This window comes from Haematobia irritans, chromosome 2, assembly GCF_050003625.1.
Source record: "Haematobia irritans isolate KBUSLIRL chromosome 2, ASM5000362v1, whole genome shotgun sequence".
Classification (NCBI taxonomy): domain Eukaryota; kingdom Metazoa; phylum Arthropoda; class Insecta; order Diptera; family Muscidae; genus Haematobia; species Haematobia irritans.
This window is the reverse complement of record NC_134398.1, coordinates 106876183-106894867: the sequence shown is the minus strand read 5'-3', so window position 1 is coordinate 106894867 and position 18685 is coordinate 106876183. Positions and strand designations below refer to the sequence as shown.

Here is an 18685-nt window from a genome sequence, read left to right as displayed (position 1 = left end):
ATTAGATTTATTGGAAGGGGAAAAGTTTTAGTTTTTCTGATGTTCACGACACAACAAAGGTAAAGATAATTGTTCACGACAATTATTCAATAAAAATCTTGTATGTCGACACAAATACTAAACCCTAGTGTTTTATATATATTTTTTTCATAATCCGCCTATTCAATATATATATATATATATTATATATATATATATATATATATATATATATATATATATATATATATATATATATATATATATATATATATATATATATATATATATATATATATATATATATATATATATATATATATATGTATATATATATATATATATATATATATATATATATATATATATATATATATATATATATATATATATATATATATATATATATATATATATATATATATATATATATATATATATATATATATATATATATATATACATATATATATATATATATATACTATATATATATATATATATATATTATATATATATATATATATATATATATATATATATATATATATATATATATATATATATATATATATATATATATATATATATATATATATATATATATATATACATATACATATATATATATATATATATATATATATATATATATATATATATATATATATATATATATTATATATATATATATATATATATATATATACACCCAGAAAACAAATTCGTTGCCTCAACCGAATTATTTGCAAACCGAAAGCAGGTGGTTCTATCAACTATCAATGATATCTGTCAGCACAACTAACATTTGGCAATTGTAACTACATGGTAGTATGTTGGATCAACTTTGCATTGGTTGTCGCAATTTCATATTAATTCTTTTGTTTGTTGGTGCAACCGCCCTCGATTTTCTTTACTATTATCCTAACCAAATTCCAATATCAAATGAAAGGGCAGATTATATTGAGATTTTATTAATTTTTTACAAGATTTACAATCATAATAAACTACGAAAATAAATACAAAAGGTATAACAACAAAGGCTTTTGATCTACATATATGTGAGATCAATTTACATTACAATTTACAATTTTTTATAGGTAATGTTTGTATACCAATGACAGATGGTTATTAGGTTGCAATTATGTGGTCAAACTACAGAACCTAATTCAATATATACTTGCCAGAAATTTCTTCCTTAAGCCTCTAGATATAAATACAGATCGACTTAGACTCTTCCTGTATTCTTAATACAATAAAAACAGCTCGCTTGCCGTAAAAAGTATTTGTGTTTGTTGGTGTATGAAGCCTGCAATTTTTATGGAAACTTTTGTAATATTCCTTTTTTATAAATTGGTGCGATACTTACCTGAAGGCAACTTCTTTTCTATGGGATAAAGTTTATTCAATGTATTGCGGACTATTATCAAGTAAATGTTGTTCCCCGTTTTGCAAATTTTGTAGCGTCATGCCATTTACCATGTCGATGTTGGTATAAATATTTATTTGTTGCAACAACTACCATACGCCCGTCCTATAATTGAACTAAGATTCTATTAGTATACTCAACTTTTGGTTGTACCAACCATTTGTTGATTCCCATGATGTAGGTCTCACTATGCTGGTGGTTAGCTCAACAATTTTAAGCAGCATAAAACCAAATTTATCGGCATTGGTTATTGTAACCAATTGAATGGTTATGGGAATTTCGTTTTGATCCTGTGAACTTTTTTTTGGTCGTGTTGAATGTATAATGGGGAAAATAATCAAAACATTGTTCTTGTAACAAAAAATAAGTTACTGACATCATTTCCTCATTGTAATTATCGAATTACAACCAACCATTTCTCTGGGTGTATATATATATATATATATATATATATATATATATATATATATATATATATATATATATATATATATATATATATATATATATATATATATATATATTGAATAGGCGGATGGTGAAATTATGAAAAAAATATATATAAAACACTAGGGTTTAGTATTTGTGTCGACATACAAGATTTTTATTGAATAATTGTCGTGAACAATTATCTTTACCTTTGTTGTGTCGTGAACATCAGAAAAACAAAAACTTTTCCCCTTCCAATAAATCTAATTGTTTAATAACGTGCGTATAGTTTTCTTGTTTTTTCCTATGTGCGATTGTTCGGTTTTTTGAAATTATTTGAATAATAAATTTTACTTGTGTCGACTAAAAAAACCCCTACGCGTCCCGCGTTCGTTAATACAGTCCACTCTCTTTGTTATTGTGTCAAGAAATTAATTCTAAATAATAAAATATCCTATTTGTGATTTAAACATTAAATACCCATAATTTTTACTGTGTATATTTGCATAAAATCAACATATTTTGATTTGATAATTTGTGCTAATCATACATTGTTCGAATAATCTAATTGCCGCGTAGTGCATTTTATTTCATTTGTTTGATTTGGTGGTTGTTTTCATTTACAAAGTCTCTTAAATAAACTCCCTTTTATTTTCTTCGGTTTGTTTACAATAACAATAATAATAACTATTGAATACCTTTACCATACGTTTGGGTGTTCAAAGTTCATTTCGCGATCGCATACCCAAGCCAAGCTTTGTTTTGATCGTTTTCCTTTAAGGGCACCTTATACGGTCGGATAAAGCCTGCGACACAACACGTTGCGGCGACAAATCCGATTGTATAAGGTCGTGTTCGGTTGTCGCGGGGACGTGTTGGCATAAAATCAAAACAACTTTGATTTTTTCTGGTTGGGTGGTACAAATCATTGATTGTAAGGGGATGTTCGACAAACATTATCAAAGACAAATTTATTTCTACATTAAAAACAGGCATTTCTGCAATGAAATTAATGATGGATCGCCAATTCTGGTTGAAAATTAAAGAAATATATAAATTTAAACAAGTATTGTGGCAAAAACGTGGAAAAATTCCACTTCCAATCAATGGGAAACCAGGCGACAAGTAATTTGTAATATATTAAATGTGTATTACTTCAGGAATCATTGTTTTGACACATATACCATGATTTTTTTATTATTTTCTTCCATTTTTTCAGTAAAAAATGGTTTCACCCATAAATCTTCGTACAACTTCATTGTTTGTTTATGCTTCTTCTTATTTTTTCATGTTGTCATCACATTTGTTCGTGTAGTGTAAGGGCAAAACTTGAACGAACACACAACGAATAGACGAACCTCTGTCGGAGTGTTTATCCGACCGTCTAAGGTCCGCTTTACTCTCATTGCGTTGAAACCACCACCATACAACATCACTAGTAAGAGCATTGCAACGCACCCACGCTGCTGTTGTGGATAAACAAACATACATACATATATATACAGACTGCAATACAGTCTTCGGCCATACAATTAGTATACAGTCTCGGGTCGTGGTATTAGAACATTAACTTGCAAAAAAATAATTTTTTCAATGTTAATATATTATAATTGGCGTATCACGTACGACCGATCATAATACTTATTTTAATCCATAGGCACCCTACAGTAGGTTGTTCACGACAACTTACATTCACTACTGACTATATATTTCCCGATTATTTTCGATTTTTTTTAGTTTTTTTTTCAAAATTTGGATACTTTGTCTCACGTGCAAACGTATTTAAATTTGTTTTTTGGAATTTCACCCTACAGTAGGTTGTTCACGACACCCTACATACATATATTTATAATAAATTTTATGATTTTTTGAGTCTTTATAATTTTTTGAAGTTTGATTTCATACTTGGTCTCACGGTATTGGGATCAATTTTGAAAAATTGTACTTGCACCCTACAGCCGGTAGTCTACGACTTATTTCGGAAAATTTTGATTATCGTGTTTTATTGACATTTTTGGGTTTATTTATCCTATTTATATACTTATTTGGAATATTTTTTTTTTACTTTTCATTTATATTCCGTACAATATCGTCGCGCTCCCTACGACCGGTATTTTTTTAATCGGAAAATTAAATTTAGTGTATTTTCGCAGCACGCGGGTCGTTTTTCAAAGATTCGTTTTTCCATAAATTGTTTTATCCTATTGATTATCTCCATTGGTTATCATGTCCGTCAGTCCACTACCACCATTCGCGCGTCGGATGCTCTGATTACATTTGGTGCAATGTTTGACCTACAGAAACCTACCGAGCATACGGTTTATACTCTCGATGTTCAGGGATCTGAGTTGCGGGGATTGTGGGCGGACGTGAAATCGGCCTATGACAAATGCTTAGATTATTTTTCGTCGTCAAACGCAGTCGAGCTGAAAGAAGTGCAATCGGCGGACGACAAGTATAAGTCTACATATCGTGCGTATGTTCATTGCCTTTCGACAATTAATGAACTTTTAGACGGGATGAAATCTACCACGAGAAATACTTCTGCCCTTCGGGTTTCGGTTCACGATCGAACCTCTTCCCCGGTTCAGACTCCAGCAAGGGGTCTAGCTGCGGCTACGGGTCATGATAGCCCTACCGGTTCTATGCGAATTAATATTTCTCATATTTCGCGTGCGAATGAGGATGCAGTTCATCATCTCCCCCTGCCACCGTGTGACACTGACGTTTTTAACGGTGATTTCTATTCTTGGCCTTCGTTCAGGGATATTTTTACCGCTGTTTATATCAATAACGCGCGGTTATCTGACATCGAACGTCTTTGTCATCTCGTTAGGAAGACAAGTGGCGAGGCTCGAGAGATCGTTTCGCGATTTCCTTTATTAGGTCGGAGTTTTACTTTAGCTTGGGATGCTCTTAGGGAAAACTTCGACAACCCACGTATGTTGGTTAACAACCAATTGAAATTGCTTTTTGCGTTGCCAACTCTGAATCAGGAAACTAGTTCGGGTTTGAAAGATCCCCAACGCGGTATTCGCGCTTGTTTATCCGCCATGTCTGTCTATGAAGTCGATACGAGTGGCTGGGATCCGATTATCGTGTTTATGTGTATTCAACGGCTGCCTAACTCTACCGTAAATCTTTGGGAACAATCGGTTCGCGATAAGGCTGCTTTATCCTCATGGAATGACATGGATCTCTTTCTCACGGAAAGAATCCAAACTTTAAAGTGCGTTCACGATTTGAGAAATATAAACGGCAATTCGAGATCTACTGACAGGAAAATTAGGGCGCATTTCACGAATGCGGGTCTATCAAATCGTTCTCAGTCTACGACTTCTAATTCGATTTCCACCTCGCGGAGATCCAAACCCTCTTGCGTATTATGTCCGGGACTGATTCATTCGCTTCGCGACTGTTCCAAATTCAAGGCTCTCTCGGTGAATGATCGATTTTCTACAATCAAGCGACATAGAATTTGTGTTAATTGTCTTTCGCACCTTCACGAGGTTCCGAATTGTACAAGTTCCTTTAATTGTTCGGTGTGTCATAAACGACATCACTCATTATTACACCGTTCCTCTAATATCGCTCTGGTTGTTCAGTCCTCAATGTCTCCGTCCGTAAGTAATGAAAATCAAAATCTGAATTCCAACAATCTCATGCCATCTACATCTGCTGCTTCGAGGCAGGTTTTTCACACGTCACAAAATAGGACTATGCTGTTGGGCACAGCTATGGTGAACATTATTCACCAGGGGTCAAGTTTCTCCGTCCGTGCTCTAATTGATCCAGCCTGTGAGGCTTCATTCATAAGTGAACGATTGCGACACCAACTGAAACTTTCGGGTGATCGCACCTTTTGCACAAATTTCGGAGGTTAATCAAACGCCCTCTGCGACTATAGATAGGAAGTGCTCATTACCTTGAGTTCTTCCGTAGATACCTCAGTATCTTTGCAAATCACGGCTTTCGTTATACCTAAGGTTTCAGGTAATTTGCCGGCGTATAAGGTATCAGTGGAACGTGACCCTCGTTTGTCTGAGTTACAATTGGCCGATAGGAATTTGTTCGACTGTAGACCAGTCGATCTCTTGCTAGGAGCCGATTTATATCCACATATTCTTTTGGAAGGAATTGAAAGAAACGTGTTGGGTACGCTTATTGCACAAAGGACGATTTTCGGTTGGATTGTCACTGGCCCTATTTCATCCTTATCTTTACAGGTCTTCACGGCCACTCTTCAAATTTTCGAGGAAGATAGTTTACATGAGACTCTTCTTAAATTTTGGGAATTAGAAGAGCCGCCTCGGCGTAGGATACTCTCACCATCCGATCAGTTTTGTGAGGACAATTATCGTCGAACCACGCGTCGCGATTCGGATGGTAGATATGTGGTTGCGCTTCCGTTTCGCCCCGAATTTCCGTTGACACTCTAACTGGGAACATCGAGGCCTAATGTTTTGGAACAGTTCTTGCGGAACGAACGTTCGCTTCTGCGTAAGCTTCATATAAAGGAAGTCTATGATCAGGTAGTTCGCGAGTACCTCACCTTGGATCATATGCGGGAAGTTACCGCACCGCAATCTTCTAACGGTGATTGTTGCTATTTGCCTCATCACCCCTTGATTAACTTGGAGAAACAAACGACAAAATTACGGGTAGTTTTCAATGCGTCAAATCGTACCGGACGTTGTTGCAACTTGCGGACGATTGCGAGAGTGACTTTCCCCGGGCTTCGCACATATTACGGAGATGTATGTATGTAGATGACGTTTTAGCGGGGTTCCATGATCTTTCGACGGCACGGGAGGCACGCGATGAACTTATTTCCGCTTTGGGATCTGCAGGGTTCGAACTTCGGAAATGGACCGCGAATGATAGGATTGTTACCGACGGACCATTTAGTTGATGCGCAATTGTTATCGTTCGTGGAATTCAGTGGCTGCAAGCCACTTGGAATACGGTGGAATGCGTGGTTAGACACATTTTATTTTTGTGTCGATTCGATATCGGGAAAACTTCGTCACACGAAGGACAGGTCTTGTCTACTATCGCGAAATTGTTTGATCCGATTGGTTGGCTGGCTCCGGTGATAGTTACCGCAAAGATTATTATGCAGGGTGTTTGGTCATCCGGGATCGATTGGGACGCGTGACTTCCGTCGGAGTTAGAAGAACGTTGGCAGAAGTTTACCGTGGATTAAGGCGTGATAAATAATATACGCATCCCTGGGTGGGTGGGCTATTCTACGGACTCTTCTGTTGAACTTCATGTCTTTTCCGATGCGTCGGAAAAGGCATACGCGGGGGTGATTTATATACGGATTGTGTTACCTAACGGCGAGGTTCGGGTGCAGTTATTAACTAGTAGATCGAGAGTGGCGCCATTGAAGACTGTTTCATTGCCCCGATTGGAACTTTGTGGTTCACTTCTAGCCTCGGAACTTCTTGAGACTATTCGTAATGAGATCGGGATTGCCGTTGACCGGGTTTATTGCTGGACTGATTCCACTATAGTTCTAGCGTGGCTTCGTCGGACTCCAAGCACCTGGAATACCTTTATGGCGAATAGCGTTTGCCGCATTCAGGAGATTATGAGTGGAGACAGTTGGCACCATGTTCGTTCGGAGGAGAATCCTGCTGACTTGGGCAGTCGAGGTGTGTGTCCCGCGGAACTTGCGACTTCGTCATTATGGTGGCATGGGCCACAATGGCTTGTACAGGACCCCTCACGGTGGAATATAGGCGATGCTACACCGGATACGGATATAGAAATGCGTTCAGTAAGGGTGCATTTTTCATTTTTCGATAATTATGACGATATTCTCGATAGATTTTCATCGTTAGATCGCCCCTTGCGTGTACTTTCTTACGTGTTCAGATTTCTGCGGAGAACTCATCCATTGCATAGAGATCGGTTTGTGCATACTTGTGTAGTGATAAGTTCCGATGAGATTAGGGCGGTCAAGATACGGTTGGCTGTTATATCACAGCAATTCCACTATACTGAGGAGTACAAATGCCTTGTTGATAAAAGGCCATTACCCAAGAAAAGTTCGCTGTTGCCGTTAAACCCCTTCTTGGATAAAGAAGGTCTTATGCGTCTTAATGGGCAACTGGCGAAATCGCCATCACTTCACTACACTGAACGATATCCGATTATCCTACCGTATGCAAGCCGATTCTCGAAGCTATTGGTGGAGTTTATCCATAAGATATCTGTGCATGGCGGAAATCAACGAATACTTCGCATTGAGTATTGGGTACCTAGGGTTAAAACTCTGATTAGGGCAACTATTAATAATTGCAAGCCTTGTCGCCTTGAACGAAAAAGGGGCTGTACTCAGATAATGGCGGCGCTTCCTAGTGAACGTACTGTTGTATTAAGGCCATTTATAGTGACGGGAGTGGACTTCGCGGGTCCGTTCGATATAAAATCATTTACCGGTCGAGCTTGTCGTGTAAGGAAAGGGTACGTTTGTGTATTCGTTTGCTTTTCTACGAGAGCAATTCATTTGGAACTAACGTCTGATTTATAAACTCAAATGTTTTTATCCGCATTTGAAAGGTTTATAGCGCGTCGTGGCTGCCCCTGGGAGGCATTTTCGGACAATGGCACTAACTTCGTTGGCGCTTCTCGTGAAATAGAGCGCAACTTTCGTTCCTTTATTCGTGAAAATTGTGATCAGGTCTGCGCCTCTCTTGGTTTTCAAGGAGTTACGTGGCGGTTTATTCCTGCTGGAGCTCCCCATATGGGAGGCCTCTGGGAAGCCGCGGTGAAGAGTTTTAAACATCACTTTCGACGACAGGCACAAGCTTTCGAATCGAGGCTTGTCTGAATTCGCGTCCGTTATGTCCGATAAGTGATGACCCGCAGGAGTTACTTGCTTTGACTCCTGGCCACTTCTTGATAGGCGCTCCGTTACTCGCCCCTCCGGAACCTCTTATCGAAGAGATGCCGTTAAGCGTGGTCAACCGATATAGGAAGATGAAAGCGCTGGCTCACCACTTCTGCCTACGGTGGAAAGAGGAATACTTGCATAGCCTTCAGAAACGCTACAAATGGAAACATCCTGAACGCGATCTCCAAGTTGGGGATTTAGTAGCTATTCGGCATGAAAATCTGCCCCCTACTTCCTGGAGATTGGGCCGAATAATTCAAGTATTTCCGGGCACTTATCTGCGCGTACGCATCGTCGAGATTAAAACGCAACTTGGGGTTATTAGGCGTCCAATTACGAAATTAATACCACTCGTAGATCAAATTTTAACGCGTTTCTTACTACTTTAGAATGGAATCTATTAAGGAACTATTCGATGCGGAACTTCTCGATTATGATGTAGACATGTTTTCTGATGAGGAACGCGAGGAAATATCTGAGCTTAACCAACATGCTGCTGACGTTGCTCCAATCCATGTCACATCGAACCCCTCTTCCGGAGACACCATTTCAAAATCTAATGTAGTGGTGGTGTCTACTGGCCCATCGCACGCTACTGAACCAGTAAATCCTGCTGCTGGACCATCTGTCCAAATTCTTCAAGCCGCGCAACCGTCTACTACGGTTCCGTCTGAAGTTAGGCATCTTCAAGCCGCGCAGCCGTCTACTACGGCCCCGATAGTATGTAGGCCTCTTCAAGCCGCGAAACCGTCTACTACGGTCCCGTTAGCTAATGATACTCAACGATCTGGACCACACTCGGGCTCGAATGGTAGAAAAACTAGAAATAATGTGGTTTGCAGTAGAAGGCATCCCCTTTACTACTGTCCCTCGTTTAAGAGATTGAGCCATGAGAAGAAGCTTCGCACCGTTGTGCTCCACCGGTTGTGTTCGAACTGTTTCGGAAACGGTCATAGCTTCCATCAATGTCCAGTCCCTCAGAAATGTCGCATTTGTTCTGAGAGGAATCATACCCTCCTCCATTCTCCTAATGGTACGAAATCCGAAATCGGTCCGTCACGTTCTCGAAATGATCCGTCCGCTTTTGTAGCCCCTCTCGCTGTCTGTGCGACTCCTGCGCTACCCACAAGTATACAATATATTACCTCGTTGGCACCCAGTTTAATAGTCCATTTGTACTTTGGAAATCGGGCTGTACCAGCGAGGGCACTATTGGATCCTTGTGGCCGTGTTAGCCAAATTTGTTCTTCACTTGTCCGTTATTGTAGAATACCCACGTCGTCTGTTGATAGCAAAAATTTCTGTCGTCTCACTCATACAAAACCCCAATCAAAAGGTCAATGTTACGCTGCGGGTGGGTGATTTGTCCCATATTCGGTCTCCCTCCGAATCAGTCTCTGAAACATTGGTGGAGCACTTCGCCGGCTTTCAATTAGCGGATCCCGAATTTTACCGCAGCAGAGATGTGTGTGAGATTTACTATCTCCATTCGTTCCATCATTGGCGTGTTTACTACACGAACTGGATTTACTATCCAACTTGTTATTTGAAAAAATGAATTAAAAAAAAAACAAAGATAAATAAAAAACCATGAAATAAAATGCTCACATGAAAACAAATGAACTATCGCTTGTTACTTCTATTATTTATTTAATTATTTTGAATTTACACTTTGATTTAATTCTTTTTTTATTGTAATTAGAACTGTTAAATTTGTATTTATTTTATTCCAACATACCAGGATGTTGCAAGGCGGGCGGAAATGTTTAAGTTCAAATGTAAGGTATATTTACCCCTTTTTAATTGGATCCTACTTTTCTAACTACGGTTCGTTACATCCTTGCGCGTGCGTAATATTTTCTGTCAATTGCTTGCCTATATATATATATATATATATATATATATATATATATATATATATATATATATATATATATATATATATATATATATATATATATATATATATATATATATATATATATATATATATATATATATATATATATATATATATATATATATATATATATATATACCTTACATTTGAACTTAAACATTTCCATCCTGGTATGTTGGAATAAAATAAATACAAATTTAACAGTTCTAATTACAATCAAACAAGAATTAAATCAAAGTGTAAATTCAAAATAATTAAATAAATAATAGAAGTAATAAGCGATAGTTCATTTGTTTTCATGTGAGCATTTTATTTCATGGTTTTTTATTTATCTTTGTTTTTTTATACCCTCCATCATAGGATGGGGGTATATTAACTTTGTCATTCCGTTTGTAACACATCGAAATATTGCTCTAAGACCCCATAAAGTATATATATTCTGGGTCGTGGTGAAATTCTGAGTCGATCTAAGCATGTCCGTCCGTCCGTCCGTCCGTCCGTCCGTCCGTCCGTCCGTCCGTCCGTCCGTCTGTTGAAATCACGCTAACTTCCGAACGAAACAAACTATTGACTTGAAACTTGGCACAAGTAGTTGTTATCGATGTAGGTCGGATGGTATTGAAAATGGGCCATATCGGTCCACTTTTACGTATAGCCCCCATATAAAGGGACCCTCAGATTTGGCTTGTGGAGCCTCTAACAGAAGCATTTTTCATCCGATCCGGATGAAATTTGGTATATGGTGTTGGTATATGGTCTCTAACAACCATGCAAAAATTGGTCCACATCGGTTCATAATTATATATAGCCCCCATATAAACCGATCTCCAGATTTGGCTTGCGGAGCCTAAAAGAGCAGCAAATTTCATCCGATCCGGCTGAAGTTTGGTACATGATGTTGGTATATGGTCTCCAGCAACCATGCAAAAATTGGTCCATATCGGTCCTTAATTATATATAGCCCCCATATAAACCGATCCGCAGATTTGGTTTGTGGAGCCTCTAAGAGAAGCATATTTCATCCGATCCGGCTGAAATTTGGTACATGGTGTTGGTATATGGTCTCTAACAATCATGCAAAAATTGGTCCACATCGGTCCATAATTATATATAGCCCCCATATAAACCGATCCCCAGATTTGGCTTGCGGAGCCTCAAAGAGAAGCAAATTTCATCCGATCTGGCTGAAATTTGGTACATGATGTTGGTATATGGTCTCTAACAACCATGCAAAAATTGGTCCATATCGGTCCTTAATTATATATAGCCCCCATATAAACCGATCCCCAGATTTGGTTTGTGGAGCTTCTAAGAGAAGCATATTTCATCCGATCCGGCTGAAATTTGGTACATGGTGTTGGTATATGGTCTCTAACAATCACGCAAAAATTGGTCCACATCGGTCCATAATTATATATAGCCCCCATATAAACCGATCCCCAGATTTGGCTTGCGAAGCCTCCATGAGAAGCAAATTTCATCCAATCCGGTTGTAATTTGGGACATGGTGTTAGTATATGATCTTTAACAACCGTGCCAGAATTGGTCCATATCGGTCCATAATTATATATAGCCCCCATATAAAACATTCTCCAGATTTGACCTCCGGAGCCTCTTGGAGGAGCAAAATTCATCCGATCCGGTCGCTAACAACCATACCAAAATTGGTCCAATCACACAAAAATTGGTCCATATCGGTTCATAATCATGGTTGCCACTAGATCCAAAAATAATCTACCAAAATTTTATTTCTATAGAAAATTTTGTCAAAATTTTATTTCTAGAGAAAATTTTGTTAAAATTTTATCCGGTTCATAATCAAATTCTCATCATTGTCAAAATTTTCTTTCTATAGAAAATTTTGTCAAAATTTTATTTCTATAGAAAATTTTGTTCAAATGTTATTCGGTTCATAATCATGGATGCCACTCGATCCAAAAATAATCTACCAAGATTTTATTTCTATAGAAAATTTTGTCAAAAGTTTATTTCTATAGAAAAATTTTGTTAAAATTTCATTTCTGTAGAAATTTTTGCCAAAATTTTCTTTCTATAGAAAATTTTGTCAAAATTTTTATTTCTATAGAAAATTTTGTGAAAATTTTATTTCTATAGAAACTTTTGTTAAAATTTTATTTCTGTAGAAAATTTTGTCAAAATTTTATGTCTACTTTGTCAAACTGAATTATATACGTATTGGATCGATCTTTTTATACCCACCACCATAGGATGGGGGGTATATTAACTTTGTCATTCCGTTTGTAACACATCGAAATATTGCTCTAAGACCCCATAAAGTATATATATTCTGGGTCGTGGTGAAATTCTGAGTCGATCTGAGCATGTCCGTCCGTCCGTCCGTCCGTCCGTCTGTTGAAATCACGCTAACTTCCGAACGAAACAAGCTATCGACTTGAAACTTGGCACAAGTAGTTGTTATTGATGTAGGTCGGATGGTATTGCAAATGGGCCATATCGGTCCACTTTTACGTATAGCCCCCATATAAACGGACCCCAAAATTTGGCTTGCGAGGCCTCTAAGAGAAGCAAATTTCATCCGATCCGGCTGAAATTTGGTACATGGTGTTAGTATATGGTCTCTAACAACCATGCAAAAATTGGTCCACATCGGTCCATAATTATATATAGCCCCCATATAAACCGATCCCCCGATTTGGCTTGCGAGGCCCCTAAGAGAAGCAAATTTCATCCGATCCGGCTAAAATTTGGTACATGGTATCAGTATATGGTCTCTAACAACCATGCAAAAATTGGTCCACATCGGTCCATAATTATATATAGTCCCCATATAAACCGATCCCCCGATTTGGCTTGCGAGGCCTCTAAGAGAAGCAAATTTCATCCGATCCGGCTGAAATTTGGTACATGGTGTAAGTATATGGTCTCTAACAACCATGCAAAAATTGGTCCACATCGGTCCATAATTATATATAGTCCCCATATAAACCGATCCCCCGATTTGGCTTGCGAGGCCTCTAAGAGAAGCAAATTTCATCCGATCCGGCTGAAATTTGGTACATGGTGTAAGTATATGGTCTCTAACAACCATGCAAAAATTGGTCCACATCGGTCCATAATTATATATAGCCCCCATATAAACCGATCCCCCGATTTGACCTCCGGAACCTCTTGGAAGACCAAAATTCATCTGATTCAGTTGAAATTTGGTACGTGGTGTTTATAAATGGCCTCAAACTCCCATGCAAAAATTGGTCGATATCGGTCCATAATTATATATAGGCCCCATATAAACCGATCCCCAGATTTGACCTCCAGAGCCCCTTGGAAGAGCAAAATTCTTCCCATTCGGTTGGAATTTGGTACGTGATGTTAGTATATGGTATCCAACAACCATGCAGGAAATATATTAAATATGTAGATTTTTCCCGCCATTATTTAAATGAATACGATGAGTAAAATCTGGAAATTTTACTTTCAGTTTCAAGCAATTTTCATGATCAGTGCGCCTGTTATACCCTGAAAGGAGAGTATTCTTTTCTGAGGAACGAAATTTTAGACAAGCATAGTTTTCTGTTGACACAAATTTTAGAGACAATCGTTGAATCGCTTATCAAAAATTCAGAGTAGTTTGCTCTAAACGAAAATACTTTATACGAAAGGGGAATTTCGTTTGTCTAAAATTTCATTCCGGAGGAAAATATTTTTTCTTTGGGTGTACCCTCAAAAAGTTAAATGCCTTGCCAAATGGACCAGTAAAAATAAATGCGATATAGATTTTTGAGGGTCTAAATTTCCAGTATATTTAAATTTTTGTGCAAATCGAATAAAAACTACGGTTTCTAGAAGCCCAAGAAGTTAAATCTCGAGATCAGTCTGTGTGTAGGCTATACTAAAACATGGGTCGACACACACCATATTCGGCTGACATATTTGTGGTCAGCTGGATTCCAGAAGTCCTAGAAATAAATTCGGGAGTTAGGTATATAAGGGGGCTATACCAAAACATGGACCAATACTCACCACCTCTTAATGTTCCTCAAATACCTCTAGAATTCCACTTTCAGACGAATTGGGTGAAAACTACGAATTCTAGAAGCCTAAGAAATAAAATCGGGCGATCAGTCTATATAGGGGCTGTACCAAAACATGGACCGATACGGAGCATTTTCGACAAACCTCTTTATGGTCCTAAGATACGTCTATATTTATAATTTCCGGCAAATTGAATAAAAACTACGGATTCTAGAAGCCCAAGAAATAAAGTCGGGAGATCGGTCAATATGGGGGCTACACCAAAATATGGACCAATAGGCACCATTTGCGATACACCTATTTATGATCTTAAAATACCTCTAGATTTTCAATTTCAAGCAAATCGGCTCGAAAATATAGTCTCTAGACGCCCAAGAAGTAAAATCGAGAAGTCGGTCTATATGGGGGTTATACCAAAAAATGGACCGATACACCTCAATTTCAGCACACATATTTGGGGTCCCAAAATACCTCTAGATTACCAATTTCAGGTAAATCGGGTAATAAATACAGTTTATAGAAGCCCAAGAATAAAAATCGGGAGATTGGTCTATATGGCGACTATACCAAAACATGGACAGATACGGACCATTTTCGACACACCTCTTTATGGTCCTAAAATACATCTAGATTTTCAATTCCAGGCAAATTGGATAAAAACTACGGTTTTATAAGCCCAAGACCCCAAATCGGAAAGTCGGTTTATATGGGGACTATATCAAAACTTGGACCAATATAGCCCATCTTCGAACTTGATCTGCCTGCAAGCAAAAAACGAATCTGTTCCAAATTTCAGGACGATAGCGCCATTATTGAAGGCTGTGCGTGATTACAACAGACGGACAGACGGACATGCTTATATCGTCTTAGAATTTCTCACTGATCAAGAATATATATATACTTTATATAGTCGGAAATTGATATTTCGATCTGTTACACACGGAATGACAAACCTATTATACCCCCATCACCATTCTATGGTTGTGGGTATAAAAAGGTTAGAGGCTATCATTGGTTCATTTACCATAAATTAGGATTTATGCGCTCTAACAGAAAATATTTTATAAGAATGGAGAATTTCATGTGTCTAAAATTTATTGCGAATATAAAAATTTTCTAATAATTTTTATATTCGATGAGTTTGAACAAATTCAAAAGGACAATGTTTTCGATACACGTTTTCCGAACGTTTTTCTTTGCGTGTATGACCCCAAAGGCCAAAATTTTACTCTGATTTACGTAAAATTTTGCACAGGGTGTAACATACAATTACCATTCGCACAATACATGCTAAATTTGGTTGAAATCGGTTCAGCTACACGGACGAAAAAGACTATTTTTCATATGTTTGGGTGTAAAAATTATATGTGTGGAACTCAAATTTTTTAACACAATATTTTTAAGTGCAAATATATAATGTTCATAAACTAGCATAACATGTTTGGGACAAATGTGTTAATATGTTAGAACATATTATGTTTGGGACATAAAATGTTTGCTTAGATGCAAACATATATTAATTTGGAAATAGCCTATAAACATATACGTTTTTAGAAAGAGAGACCTAGAGAGTATGCTGTAAGTAAAATAATGGAAGTAACCAATTGGCGCCTTAAAAATATATCCACACAAAGAAAATTTCATTAAAATTTTTACTACTAGTGTATGCCCTAAGGTGAAACATAATATGTTTGAACAATACAAACAATATTTTGTTTGGACCAATCCTGAAAATATATATGCTTGAAGCAAAATGTGTTTGGGGTATATGTTACAGAAGCGATTTTTTTTGAGGGGGTATAGATATAGCTCTCATATATATCTTTCGTCCGATTTAGACCCTTTGATCGCTGTAGGTCAAAATTTCTCTCACATTTACTTGAAATTTTGCAAAGACTACAAATTTGATCAAACTTGGCTCAGATTTAGTCTAAGCCCCCACACCGTCAAAAAAAATCGCTTCTGTAATATATACCCCAAACACATTTTGCTTCAAGGATATATATTTTCATGATTGGTCCATACAAAATATTGTTTGTATTGTTCAAAAATATTATGTTTAGACATACACTGGTAGAAAAAAAATGAAATTTTCTTTGTGTGGATATACTTTTAAGACGCCAATTAGTTACTTCCATTATTTTACTTGTAGCCTAATCTCTAGGTCTCTCTTTCTAAACACATATATATTTTTATAAGCTATTTCTAAATTAATATATGTTTGCATCCAAACATATTATATTTAAAAAAATTATGTCCCAAACATCGAAAACATGTTATGCTAGTTTATGAACATTATATGCTTACACTTAAAAATAATGTGTTAAAAAATTTGAGTTCCAAACATATAATTTTTACACCAAACACATGAAAAATAGTCTTTTTCGTTCGTGCTATGTTATGTTTTTTTCCGATTTGTCAAGTGCTAAGTTGAAACCGTGTAAAAATGCCTCAAATTCTGCTATATCTCATTATACATTTGTATCGCCCGATAAATCATAAATACGCTTTTGTGAAATTGCAAAAAATTGACTTTAGCTTTAAATATTTCCCATATTTGCCCATCAGCATTGTGTTCCGCCTCAGGGCATTAGATGATTTAAATTTCAAATCTAGAGATTTTAATTGAAAAGATAAAAAATTTTGCATAATACCGAATTTTTTCTGCGTGTACTCAAGAGCTTGTCCCATGAGACCTGGAAATAAATATTGTTTGGATTTATTAAATGTAATGTCATCAAATGATGACAGATCAAATTGTTGTGTAAACATTTACTTAATGAATTGAACGTTTCTGTTTAAATGTCGTTGTTCATTTATTTGACAAGTAGACACAATGACGTTTACTTGAATGGTGGATAGCAGTTGAGCAATTTGAATCTCTCAAATATAAAAGGCAAATAATTTTTATTTGATTTGAAAATAGTTCACATAATATTATAAAAAAAACATAACAACTTCGAATCAAATCTATTTTAAGCATTGATATGTTGAACTGACACATCTAAGACAAAGCGAATAGGTATTTGGAACGATAACGTTTTGGAAAATAAAATAAAATAAAACAAGTATATACGGCCGTAAGTTCGGCCAGGCCGAAGCTTATGTACCCTCCATCATGGATTGCGAAGAAACTTCTTCTAAACACTGCCATCCACAATCGAATTACTTAAGTTACGGTAACGCTTGCCGATGGCAAGGTATCTTAAAACCTCCTAACACCATCTTCTAAATTGTATGTAAGTCCATACGTGGTATATATTAGTTCAAAAAAGATCGATCCAATACGTATATAATTCAGTTTGACAAAGTAGACATAAAATTTTCACAAAATTGTCTATAGAAATAAAAATTTTGACAAAATATTCTATAGAAAGAAAATTTTGACAAAAATTTCTACAGAAATAAAATTTTAACAAAATTTTCTATAGAAATAAACTTTTGACAAAATTTTCTATAGAAATAAAATCTTGGTAGATTATTTGTGGCTCGAGAGGCAACCATGATTATGAACCGAATAAAATTTGAACAACATTTTCTATAGAAATAAAATTTTGACAAAATTTTCTATAGAAATAAAATTTTGAAAATGATGAAAATTTTATTATGAACCGAATAAAATTTTAACAAAATTTTCTCTAGAAATAAAATTTTGACAACATTTCCTATAGAAATAAAATTTTGACAAAATTTTCTATAGAAATAAAATTTAGGTAGATTATTTTTGGCTCTAGTGGCAACCATGATTATGAACCGATATGGACCAATTTTTGTGTGATTGGACAAATTTTGGTATGGTTGTTAGCGACCATATACTAACACCACGTTCCTAATTTGAACCGGATCGGATGAATTTTGCTCCTCCAAGAGGCTCCGGAGGTCAAATCTGGAGAACGTTTTATATAGGGGCTATATATAATTATGGACCGATATGGACCAATTCTGGCACGGTTGTTAAAGATCATATACTAACACCATGTTCCAAATTACAACCGGTTTGGATGAAATTTGCTTCTCTTGGAGACTTCGC

At 36.4% G+C, this 18685-nt stretch overlaps 1 protein-coding gene and 1 long non-coding RNA gene across 2 annotated transcripts; one reads left to right on the top strand and one right to left on the bottom strand.

Moving 5' to 3' along the window:
• Window positions 1-937: 937 nt before the first annotated feature.
• LOC142223637 (uncharacterized) lies at window positions 938-1831 on the bottom strand. The gene is made up of 2 exons (XR_012718841.1): window positions 1349-1831; window positions 938-1288 (listed from the first exon to the last, which is right to left on the bottom strand). It is a non-coding gene; the product is annotated as an uncharacterized LOC142223637 (long non-coding RNA).
• A 2291-nt stretch (window positions 1832-4122) lies between these two features.
• On the top strand, window positions 4123-8678 carry LOC142224951 (uncharacterized). The gene is made up of 5 exons (XM_075294728.1): window positions 4123-5716; window positions 5780-6231; window positions 6310-6498; window positions 7137-8311; window positions 8408-8678. The coding sequence occupies exons 1-5, from the start codon at window positions 4123-4125 to the stop codon at window positions 8676-8678; spliced, it is 3681 nt and encodes a 1226-aa protein (XP_075150843.1).
• Window positions 8679-18685: the final 10007 nt, after the last annotated feature.